The sequence below is a fragment of the Entelurus aequoreus genome, linkage group LG23 (genome assembly GCF_033978785.1).
Source record: "Entelurus aequoreus isolate RoL-2023_Sb linkage group LG23, RoL_Eaeq_v1.1, whole genome shotgun sequence".
Classification (NCBI taxonomy): domain Eukaryota; kingdom Metazoa; phylum Chordata; class Actinopteri; order Syngnathiformes; family Syngnathidae; genus Entelurus; species Entelurus aequoreus.
The window spans coordinates 40,492,782-40,505,281 of record NC_084753.1 but is presented as its reverse complement, the minus strand read 5'-3'; the positions used below and the strand labels follow the sequence as shown (position 1 = coordinate 40,505,281).

At 37.1% G+C, this 12,500-nt stretch overlaps 1 protein-coding gene across 1 annotated transcript in view; it reads right to left on the bottom strand.

The window, feature by feature from the left end:
* LOC133640881 (neutral alpha-glucosidase C-like) overlaps positions 1–12,500 on the bottom strand; it is a 63,720-nt gene that overhangs the window by 3,293 nt on the left and 47,927 nt on the right. The window contains exons 15-22 of the mRNA XM_062034563.1: positions 10,751–10,847; positions 10,577–10,678; positions 10,327–10,501; positions 10,152–10,220; positions 3,678–3,742; positions 3,519–3,595; positions 3,360–3,434; positions 133–246 (exon numbers count right to left, since the gene is read on the bottom strand). Of these exons, the coding sequence (XP_061890547.1) occupies positions 133–246; positions 3,360–3,434; positions 3,519–3,595; positions 3,678–3,742; positions 10,152–10,220; positions 10,327–10,501; positions 10,577–10,678; positions 10,751–10,847 (774 nt within the window). The remainder of the gene's footprint in view (positions 1–132; positions 247–3,359; positions 3,435–3,518; positions 3,596–3,677; positions 3,743–10,151; positions 10,221–10,326; positions 10,502–10,576; positions 10,679–10,750; positions 10,848–12,500) is intronic.

The window sequence follows — 12,500 nt, the reverse complement described above, 5'->3', positions numbered from 1 at the left end:
AGGCCGGAACCAATTATTCATGTTCACATCGTTTCTTACGGGAAACTCTGCTTCACTCTAGCGAACCATGTTGAAGAACCAATTAAGTTTGTAAATGGAGGTCCCGCTGTATGTTCTTGAAGCCCTGCTCACCTCAGAGTCCAGAGCCACCGTAATGGACAGGGGCATTTCCTGGAGGTCGGCGGTACAAGTCCCGACAGCGGCCGCTCTGCAGACCACCGAGCCTCCTCGCTGGTACACCGGAATCTGGTGAAGGAAATACGGTCCGCTCTTAATCGCACCGTCACACGTGGGGGTTCCACTCTGAGTGTCCCTCAAGTCCCCATCATGCTACAGTTCAAGCTACGCTAACGTGCCCTAAAAGTCAGATGTCCTATCTAGTCTTTGATGCATGAACTCTCAACCTGCTCAGACCAAACTAGTCTAAGACAACCTGAACAATCCAGTTCTGCCATCCAGTCTCAGAAATGCCTTACAAGTACAAACCCCGTTTCCATATGAGTTGGGAAATTGTGTTAGATGTAAATATAAACGGAATACAATGATTTGCAAATCCTTTTCAACCCATATTCAGTTGAATATGCTACAAAGACAACATATTTCATGTTCAAACTCATAAACGTCATTTTAATTTTTCAGACCACAGAACACTTTTCCACTTTGTATCAGTCCATCTTAGATGAGCTCGGGCCCAGCGAAGCCGACGACGTTTCCGGGTGTTGTTGATAAACGGTTTTCGCCTTGCATAGGAGAGTTTTAACTTGCACTCACAGATGTAGCGACCAACTGTAGTTACTGACAGTGGGTTTCTGAAGTGTTCCTGAGCCCATGTGGTGATATCCTTTACACACTGATGTCGCTTGTTGATGCAGTACAGCCTGAGGGATGGAAGGTCACGGGCTTAGCTGCTTACGTGCAGTGATTTCTCCACATTCTCTGAACCCTTTGATGATATTACGGAGCGTAGATGGTGAAATCCCTAAATTCCTTGCAATAGCTGCTTGAGAAAGGTTTTTCTTAAACTGTTCAACAATTTGCTCACGCATTTGTTGACAAAGTGGTGACCCTCGCCCCATCCTTGTTTGTGAATGACTGAGCATTTCATGGAATCTACTTTTATACCCAATCATGGCACCCACCTGTTCCCAATTAGCCTGCTCACCTGTGGGATGTTCCAAATAAGTGTTTGATGAGCATTCCTCAACTTTATCAGTATTTATTGCCACCTTTCCCAACTTCTTTGTCACATGTTGCTGCCATCAAATTCTAAAGTTAATGATTATTTGCACACAAAAAAAAATGTTTATCAGTTTGAACATCAAATATGTTGTCTTTGGAGCATATTCAACTGAATATGGGTTTTTGCAAATCATTGTATTCCGTTTATATTTACATCTAACACAATTTCCCAACTCATATGGGAACGGGGTTTGTAAACAAAAAACACAAAAAACTGGGAATTCAAATAATTTCTTGTAACTCCACAGTTGTGTTTTGATTGTTCTTTGGCTATGTTGGGGTCATATGTTGTCATGTCATCACAGGGTGGGTAGAGACAATTGGAACTGAGGACCACATTGGAACAGTACACCACTATTACTGCAGTTCATCAAACATCAAAAGCATGTGTAACGCAGTTAAAAATGCACTTTATTAATATGTCGGAATGTTTTTATTTTGTTATTGACGTATTGTGTTTGTGTGAATTTTATCGCAAATGAGTTCTTCATTGTATGTGATTGACTGTTATTTTATTTTGACTCCTTCCTGCCATGGCACGCCGTCAGGCTTCCGTAGCTCCTCCCCGTAGCTCCTCCCCTTCCGCCTCACTTCCTGCTTGGGACGCCGGGGTGAGTTGTGTCCAAATTGGTGTCGTGATGTGTGTCGTATTCTAACGAAAAACGCACGGTTTATTTTTGTAATTCGTGCCGTATATTGTTTGCTTTTTATGTACCCTTAAGATATCAAGTGTTTTTGTGTTATTCTAACCGCTTTTTGAGCGCTACAAGCGTTCTGTTAGTTTGAGTGACAGTTTTGGCGCGATTTGTTTGAAGCGGTCCTCTTTCATGTCACGTGACAACCACGTCCTTTTATTTATTTATTTATTTATTTTATTTTATAAACCTTTATTTGTAAATTGCAACATTTACAAACAGTCCTATGGGTTAAAATTATTGTTTTCTTTTTTTCATGTCACGTGACCACTACTTCCTGCTGGTAAAACGTATGTTTTCTTTCTTTCATGTCACGTGACCACTACTTCCTGTTGGTAAAACGTATGTTTTCTTTCTTTCATGTCACGTGACCACTACTTCCTGTTGGTAAAACGTATGTTTTCTTTCTTTCCTGTCACGTGACCACTACTTCCTGTTGGTAAAACGTATTGTTTTTCTTTCTTTCATGTGTAGGCAGCAGAGCGCTACAAGGAGTCACAGAGAAGGACTTTATGTGGTTTTTTTACTTAATTTTCAGGTATGTGTAATACTGTAAATGTGCTTTTATTGAACTTCTTCCCCACGCAGTTCTTTATTCTGGCCGCTAGTCGGCAGTGTTGACTCTTTGCATCTTATCTTGAGTCAATGCGGTATAATGATAGTAGGGTTGTGCCGATACCAATATTTTGGTACCGGTACCAAAGTGTATTTCGATACTTTTCTAAATAAAGGGGACCACAGCAAATGGCAGTTTTGGCTTTACTTTAACAAAAAATCTTATGGTACATTAAACATATGTTTCTTATTGCAATTTAGTCCTTAAATAAAATAGTGAACATACTAGACAACTTGTCTTTTAGTCGTAAGTAAACAAACACAAAAACTCCTAATTAGTCTGCTGACGTATGCAGTAACATATTGTGTCATTTACACACCTATTATTTTGTCAAAATTATGAGGGACAAACTGTAAAAATGTATTATTAATCTAATGTTGGTCCTTATGGTGGTACTTAATGCATACTTAGGTCCACTACGCTACTGTATTTTAACCTTGATCATTATAGTGGTACTTAATGAATACTTAGGTCTACTACGCTACTGTATTTTAATGTTGTCATTATGGTGGTACTTAATGAATACTTAGGTCTACTACACTACTGTATTTTAATGTTGTCATTATGGTGGTACTTAATGAATACTTAGGTCTACTACACTACTGTATTTTAATGTTGTCATTATGGTGGTACTTAATGAATACTTAGGTCTACTACACTACTGTATTTTAATGTTGTCATTATGGTGGTACTTAATGAATACTTAGGTCTACTACACTACTGTATTTTAATGTTGTCATTATGGTGGTACTTAATGAATACTTAGGTCTGAGGTGACACTTGTAAGAATATCCGTATAAAAGACTTACAGTGTCCAAAGTTACTGGAACACTTATTGTCTTGCCTCCTTGCAGTGCTTCTGCAGATTCAACGTCATACCAAACCTAAAAATAAACAAAAACACACAAAGGAATTTGTCTTAACGAGCGAGAAAAAAAAAAAATCAATATTGAGTCTTGAATATTTACCTGCTCTGCCCCGGGAAGGATGACTGGAATCTCCCTAACGGCGGCTTCCGTGACGGGACACGCCATCAGTGCATCCCCTGTGAGTAAGTCAACACGTTCAGAAAAAGTACTTTGTACTCTAGTAGTACTAGTGGGCTAAAATGAAAGTGTGTTGGTCACCAAGCATGTACTGGTGGTCCACGCTGAAGATGCTAGGCTCCTTCGGGAACTCCAGCCATAAAGGTCTGCAAAGATGTCACTTGGGTTCAGTTTTTTACGTTGATGTCACTCGGGATGGCGACCTTGCACATTTCAACCAAACTATTCACAGTGCTAGTTTGATGTTTTTTATTTAGCATTTGACACTGAGCTGTCCAGTTGTTATATCTTGTTTTGTCCTAGGTGACTTGCCGTAGTCAGGATTCAGGAAGTAGTCTTGGTTATTAAGTGGAAGGTGCGAGTCGCTACTGTAAGTGTTGTACTTATTACACACCAGCTGTTTGCTTGGAGTTGTAGTTGTGATGGCCGAGTTTGGAGGTGTTGAAATCGGCATGTAAAATTGCTAATGCTAATCAAAACCCTCCATCAACGTTTTATATACGCACTGCAAGTATATATATAATGTAGAAACAGACACCTTCATAACAATATGTACAATGTACACACTGCAAGTATATATATAATGTAGCAACAGACACCTTCATAACAATATGTAATATGTACAATATACACACTGCAAGTATATATATAATGTAGTAACAGACACCTTCATAACAATATGTAATATGTACAATATACACACTGCAAGTATATATATAATGTAGTAATAGACACCTTCATAACAACATGTAATATGTACAATATACACACTACAAGTATATATATAATGTAGTAATAGACACCTTCATAACAACATGTAATATGTACAATATACACACTACAAGTATATATATAATGTTGAAACAGACACTTCCATAACAATATGGACAATACAATATATACACTGCAAGTAATGTAGTAATATATATAATGTAGTAACAGACACCTTCATAACAATATGTAATATGTACAATATACACACTACAAGTATATATATAATGTAGTAACAGACACCTTCATAACAATATGTATTGTGTACAATATACACACTGCAAGTATATATATAATGTAGTAACAGACACCTTCATAACAATATGTAATATGTACAATATACACACTGCAAGTATATATATAATGTAGTAACAGAAACCTTCATAACAATATGTAATATGTTTTATATACACACTGCAAGTATATATATAATGTAGTAACAGACACCTTCATAACAATATGTAATATGTACAATATACACACTGCAAGTATATATATAATGTAGTAACAGACACCTTCATAACAATATGTAATATGTACAATATACACACTGCAAGTATATATATAATGTAGTAACAGACACCTTCATAACAATATGTAATATGTACAATATACACACTGCAAGTATATATATTATGTAGTAAGACACCTTCATAACAATATGTAATAAGTACAATATACACACTGCAAGTATATATATAATGTAGTAATAGACACCTTCATAACAATATGTAATATGTACAATATACACACTGCAAGTATATATATAATGTAGTAACAGACACCTTCATAACAATATGTAATATGTACAATATACACACTGCAAGTATATATATAATGTAGTAACAGACACCTTCATAACAATATGTAATATGTTTTATATACACACTGCAAGTATATATATTATGTAGTAAGACACCTTCATAACAATATGTAATATGTACAATATACACACTGCAAGTATATGTATAATGTAGTAACAGACACCTTCATAACAATATGTAATATGTACAATATACACACTGCAAGTATATATATAATGTAGTAACAGACACCTTCATAACAATATGTAATATGTACAATATACACACTGCAAGTATATATATATATATAATGTAGTAACAGACACCTGCATAACAATATGTAATATGTACAATATACACACTGCAAGTATATATATATAATGTAGTAACAGACACCTTCATAACAATATGTAATATGTACAATATTCACACTGCAAGTATATATATTATGTAGTAACAGACACCTTCATAACAATATGTAATATGTACAATATACACACTGCAAGTATATATATAATGTAGTAAGAGACACCTTCATAACAATATGTAATATGTACAATATACACACTGCAAGTATATATATAATGTAGTAACAGACACCTTCATAACAATATGTAATATGTACAATATACACACTGCAAATATATATATAATGTAGTAACAGACACCTTCATAACAATATGTAATATGTACAATATACACACTGCAAGTATATATATAATGTAGTAAGAGACACCTTCATAACAATATGTAATATGTACAATATACACACTGCAAGTATATATATAATGTAGTAACAGACACCTTCATAACAATATGTAATATGTTTTATATACACACTGCAAGTATATAAAAAATGTAGTAACAGACACCTTCATAACAATATGTACAATATACACACTGCAAGTATATATATAATGTAGTAACAGACACCTTCATAACAATATGTAATATGTACAATATACACACTGCAAGTATATATATAATGTAGTAACAGACAACTTCATAACAATATGTAATATGTACAATATACACACTGCAAGTATATATATAATGTAGTAACAGCCACCTTCATAACAATATGTACAATATACACACTGCAAGTATATATATAATGTAGTAACAGACACCTTCATAACAATATGTAATATGTACAATATACACACTGCAAGTATATATATAATGTAGTAACAGACACCTTCATAACAATATGTAATATGTACAATATACACACTGCAAGTATATATATAATGTAGTAACAGACACCTTCATAACAATATGTAATATGTACAATATACACACTGCAAGTATATATATAATGTAGTAATAGACACCTTCATAACAATATGTAATATGTACAATATACACACTGCAAGTATATATATAATGTAGTAACAGACACCTTCATAACAATATGTAATATGTACAATATACACACTGCAAGTATATGTATAATGTAGTAACAGACACCTTCATAACAATATGTAATATGTACAATATACACACTGCAAGTATATATATAATGTAGTAAGACACCTTCATAACAATATGTAATATGTACAATATACGCACTGCAAGTATATATATAATGTAGTAACAGACACCTTCATAACAATATGTAATATGTACAATATACACACTGCAAGTATATATATTATGTAATAAGACACCTTCATAACAATATGTAATATGTACAATATACACACTGCAAGTATATATATAATGTAGTAACAGACACATTCATAACAATATGTAATATGTACATTATACACACTGCAAGTATATATATAATGGAGTAACAGACACCTTCATAACAATATGTAATATGTTTTATATACACACTGCAAGTTTATATATAATGTAGTAACAGACACCTTCATAACAATATGTAATATGTACAATATACACACTGCAAGTATATATATAATGTAGTAACAGACACCTTCATAACAATATGTACAATATACACACTGCAAGTATATATATAATGTAGTAACAGACACCTTCATAACAATATGTAATATGTACAATATACACACTGCAAGTATATATATAATGTAGTAACAGACACCTTCATAACAATATGTAATATGTACAATATACACACTGCAAGTATATATATAATGTAGTAACAGACACCTTCATAACAATATGTAATATGTACAATATACACACTGCAAGTATATATATAATGTAGTAACAGACACCTTCATAACAATATGTAATATGTACAATATACACACTGCAAGTATATATATTATGTAGTAAGACACCTTCATAACAATATGTAATATGTACAATATACACACTGCAAGTATATATGTAATGTAGTAATAGACACCTTCATAACAATATGTAATATGTACAATATACACACTGCAAGTATATATATAATGTAGTAACAGACACCTTCATAACAATATGTAATATGTACAATATACACACTGCAAGTATATATATAATGTAGTAACAGACACCTTCATAACAATATGTAATATGTTTTATATACACACTGCAAGTTTATATATAATGTAACAGACACCTTCATAACAATATGTAATATGTACAATATACACACTGCAAGTATATCTATAATGTAGTAACAGACACCTTCATAACAATATGTAATATGTACAATATACACACTGCAAGTATATATATAATGTAGTAACAGACACCTTCATAACAATATGTAATATGTTTTATATACACACTGCAAGTTTATATATAATGTAGTAACAGACACCTTCATAACAATATGTAATATGTACAATATACACACTGCAAGTATATCTATAATGTAGTAACAGACACCTTCATAACAATATGTAATATGTACAATATACACACTGCAAGTATATATATAATGTAGAAACAGACACCTTCATAACAATATGTAATATGTACAATATACACACTGCAAGTATATATATAATGTAGTAACAGACACCTTCATAACAATATGTAATATGTACAATATACACACTGCAATTATATATATAATGTAGTAACAGACACCTTCATAACAATATGTAATATGTACAACATACACACTGCAAGTATATATATAATGTAGAAACAGACACCTTCATAACAATATGTACAATATACACACTGCAAGTATATATATAATGTAGTAACAGACACCTTCATAACAATATGTAATATGTACAATATACACACTGCAAGTATATATATAATGTAGAAACAGACACCTTCATAACAATATGTACAATATACACACTGCAAGTATATATATAATGTAGAAACAGACACCTTCATAACAATATGTACAATATACACACTGCAAGTATATATATAATGTAGTAACAGACACCTTCATAACAATATGTAATATGTACAATATACACACTGCAAGTATATATATAATGTAGTAACAGACACCTCCATAACAATATGTAATATGTACAATATACACACTGCAAGTATATATATAATGTAGTAACAGACACCTTCATAACAATATGTAATATGTACAATTTTTACCATATTTAGCTTAGGAGCTCTTGCCCCAAGTGGAAAAGTTCAAGTACCTCGGGGTCGGGTTCACGAGTGAGGGAAGAGTGAATCGTGAGATCGACAGGCGGATCGGTGCGGCGTCTGCAGTGATGCGGACCCTGCATTGATCCGTCGTGGTGAAGAAGGAGCTGAGCCGGTAGGCAAAACTCTCAATTTACCGGTCGATCTACGTTCCCATCCTCACCTATGGTCATGAGCTTTGGGTTATGACCGAAAGGTAAAGATCACTGGGACAAGCGGGAGTGGCGGGGCTCTCCCTTAGAGATAGGGTGAGAAGATCTGAAAGGTAAAGATCACGGGGACAAGCGGGAGTAGCGGGGCTCTCCCTTAGAGATAGGGTGAGAAGATCTGAAAGGTAAAGATCACGGGGACAAGCGGGAGTGGCGGGGCTCTCCCTTAGAGATAGGGTGAGAAGATCTGAAAGGTAAAGATCACGGGGACAAGCGGGAGTGGCGGGGCTCTCCCTTAGAGATAGGGTGAGAAGATCTGAAAGGTAAAGATCACGGGTACAAGCGGGAGTGGCGGGGCTCTCCCTTAGAGATAGGGTGAGAAGATCTGAAAGGTAAAGATCACGGGTACAAGCGGGAGTGGCGGGGCTCTCCCTTAGAGATAGGGTGAGAAGATCTGAAAGGTAAAGATCACGGGTACAAGCGGGAGTGGCGGGGCTCTCCCTTAGAGATAGGGTGAGAAGATCTGAAAGGTAAAGATCACGGGTACAAGCGGGAGTGGCGGGGCTCTCCCTTAGAGATAGGGTGAGAAGATCTGAAAGGTAAAGATCACGGGGACAAGCGGGAGTGGCGGGGCTCTCCCTTAGAGATAGGGTGAGAAGATCTGAAAGGTAAAGATCACGGGTACAAGCGGGAGTGGCGGGGCTCTCCCTTAGAGATAGGGTGAGAAGATCTGAAAGGTAAAGATCACGGGGACAAGCGGGAGTGGCGGGGCTCTCCCTTAGAGATAGGGTGAGAAGATCTGAAAGGTAAAGATCACGGGGACAAGCGGGAGTGGCGGGACTCTCCCTTAGAGATAGGGTGAGAAGATCTGAAAGGTAAAGATCACGGGGACAAGCGGGAGTGGCGGGGCTCTCCCTTAGAGATAGGGTGAGAAGATCTGAAAGGTAAAGATCACGGGGACAAGCGGGAGTGGCGGGGCTCTCCCTTAGAGATAGGGTGAGAAGATCTGTCATTCGGGAGGAGCTCAAAGTAAAGCCGCTGCTCCTCCACATGGAGAGGAGCCAGATGAGGTGGTTCGGGCATCTGGTCAGGATGCCACCTGAATGTCTCCCTGAGGAGATGTTAAGGGCACGTCCTACCGGTAGGAGGCCACGTAGAAGACCTAGGACACGTTTGGGGCAATTATGTTTCCCAGCTGGCCCGGGACCGCCAGTTGGTACCTCAATACTCGTAACTTGATGTCACTGTCAGTGACTAGCGGCAGAACTGACCTGAGCACAGGAAGGCCATCGATATGTGCCCGGTAGAAGAGCGTGTACCAATAAGGCAGCAAACGGTACCTGAGAACAAAGACTGCATGGTTCAGCGGAGTGAATGTGATCCAAGCGCCTCCATCACACTCATCATGATGGCGATCTAGCGCCACCTGTCCTTTGGATACAGCACCTGTCTTCAATAACACGTCGTATGGCGTTGGTCGCAGTCTCCTCAAACAACCAGGGCTCCCTGCGTCTTGTGTTCATCGATGAGTGACCTCGGAAAAACGGCTGCAGGCTGGCAGTCTGGTACCACCGGATCAGCAACTCCAAATCCGGTTCAGGGATAAACCCGCCGACGTCGGCTGAAAGACAGAGAAGCCAATTCTGTAATAAAGTTTGGAGGGATTTAGTCATTGGGACGTATTGGTAAGCCTCACCTCCACAAAAGGAGAGCCCTGCGACACATGTGGACAGACACATGGGGATTGAGATCTTCAGGTAACCCCAGGTGGCGAGGTTATCGCCGCTCCACACCGCTCCTACAAGCCAAGCGCTTTACTTCTTGGTTCCACCGTGGACTGGAATAGAAGTCTTTAGACAACCTACTGTACCTAGTCTCTGGGACCCGGCGAAGAATGCGCGGGACAGTACAAAAGGTCTCTCTGTGCCACCTGAGCGAGTCACCAGGCCCTCCATTGCTGCCAATTGCTGGGACAGAAGAGACCCATTAGACCAGGGATGTCCAAACCAGTCACCAGTTTAATAAGGACTCTGGTGCGTGGGGTGTTTCCGAATTATTTTAGACAACTGATAATCGGATTGTTGCGATTTTATCGCCATTTTGCGGAAACTTAGTAAAACAGGTCAATGAACATGAATTGTACATTGATGTGAACACCATCAATCTGTCAATCCTTTCCGTGTCCGGGCCAGGTAAGGTACCCCGTGTTGAGTCAATTTAAGCCGCAGGCTCCACTCCTGGTGGTGCCTTTCCGTCAATTCCTTTAAGTTTCAGCTTTGCAACAATACTCCCCCCGGAACCCAAAGACTTTGGATTCCCGGACGCATCTGATTATATGACCCAATCCAAACAACCTTCCCTAGTCATGGGGCAAAAAAAATAAATTCAACCAACACAAAAGGTCAACACACATGGTCACACTTAACACGACCTGCTCACTGAACTTTGTGGGTATTATAAAACATGTCCAATCACTATACATAATTCAAACTTGCACCCATTTAAAGCCACGACAATGCATGATGGGAAAAATGCTAAACACTCTCCAAACGTATCCATGTTTGGCTGCTTGATATTTCCCATTGATTACAAAACTTTAAGGAGGTCGTCATGGAAGTGAACATAGTAGTAGTGACATACTTTAATATACAATTATAATAATTATATATCCATTATATTAATATTATACAGTGTTTCCCATAAACGGCCAAGATATCTGCGGCGGTGGGGGCGTGGCTATGGGCGTGGTCACCATGACATCATCGAGTGATTTGCAGAATGTACTACAATGATATGATTTTCTCTAAAAAGACTCAAAAAATGTACACTTACTAATTAATAATAACAGTTTTTTTTTAAACGTCCATCCATCCATCCATTTTACAATATAATTACAACACTTTATGTACATATTTATATACAAATTTGAACAATAAGTTATTCACTGAAATATATTTATTTATTGTGGTTCTTACAAAAAATATATCTTATAAAATATAAAAGCTAAAATGTCTCTTAAAGCTCTGCCCCTTTAATTAGTGCATACTAAATAATTTAACTTTACCCTACTACTACAACCATATTATTTACCAGCAACATAAAGTGAAACAGAGGCAGAGGTGTCCTGCCACAGTCAGTAACAAATAAACAGAAAACAGTAGTGGTCAAATACAAATAAGGCAACTATATGATTTGCCTGACAAGCTGGACAGGACAAAAAAAAAAAAGATTATTTTATTTATTTATTTTATTTGTGGCGAACGTAATTCTTTCGTGGCGGGCCGCCACAAATAAATGAATGTGTGGGAAACACTGTTATATGTACACATACTGTATATATTTATATGTATATGTTACTTTACACGCAGTCGTCATTTGGCCCCCCGGACAATTTTTTTTTTGCCTAATGTGGCCCCCAAGTTTGGACAGGAGGACTGGATCATGTGGAATGTGGTGGTTCTAAGGTTGCTTGAAGCAATGTCAGAACAATAGATAAAACGGCTGCTTGAGTCGCCTAAACGGGTGGCAAACAACACCAAAACATGTGTGGATGTTGGGGAAATGTTTGCTTGATGACACCATCTCTTCATCTACAACACAGACTGGTGGAAACAGACTGT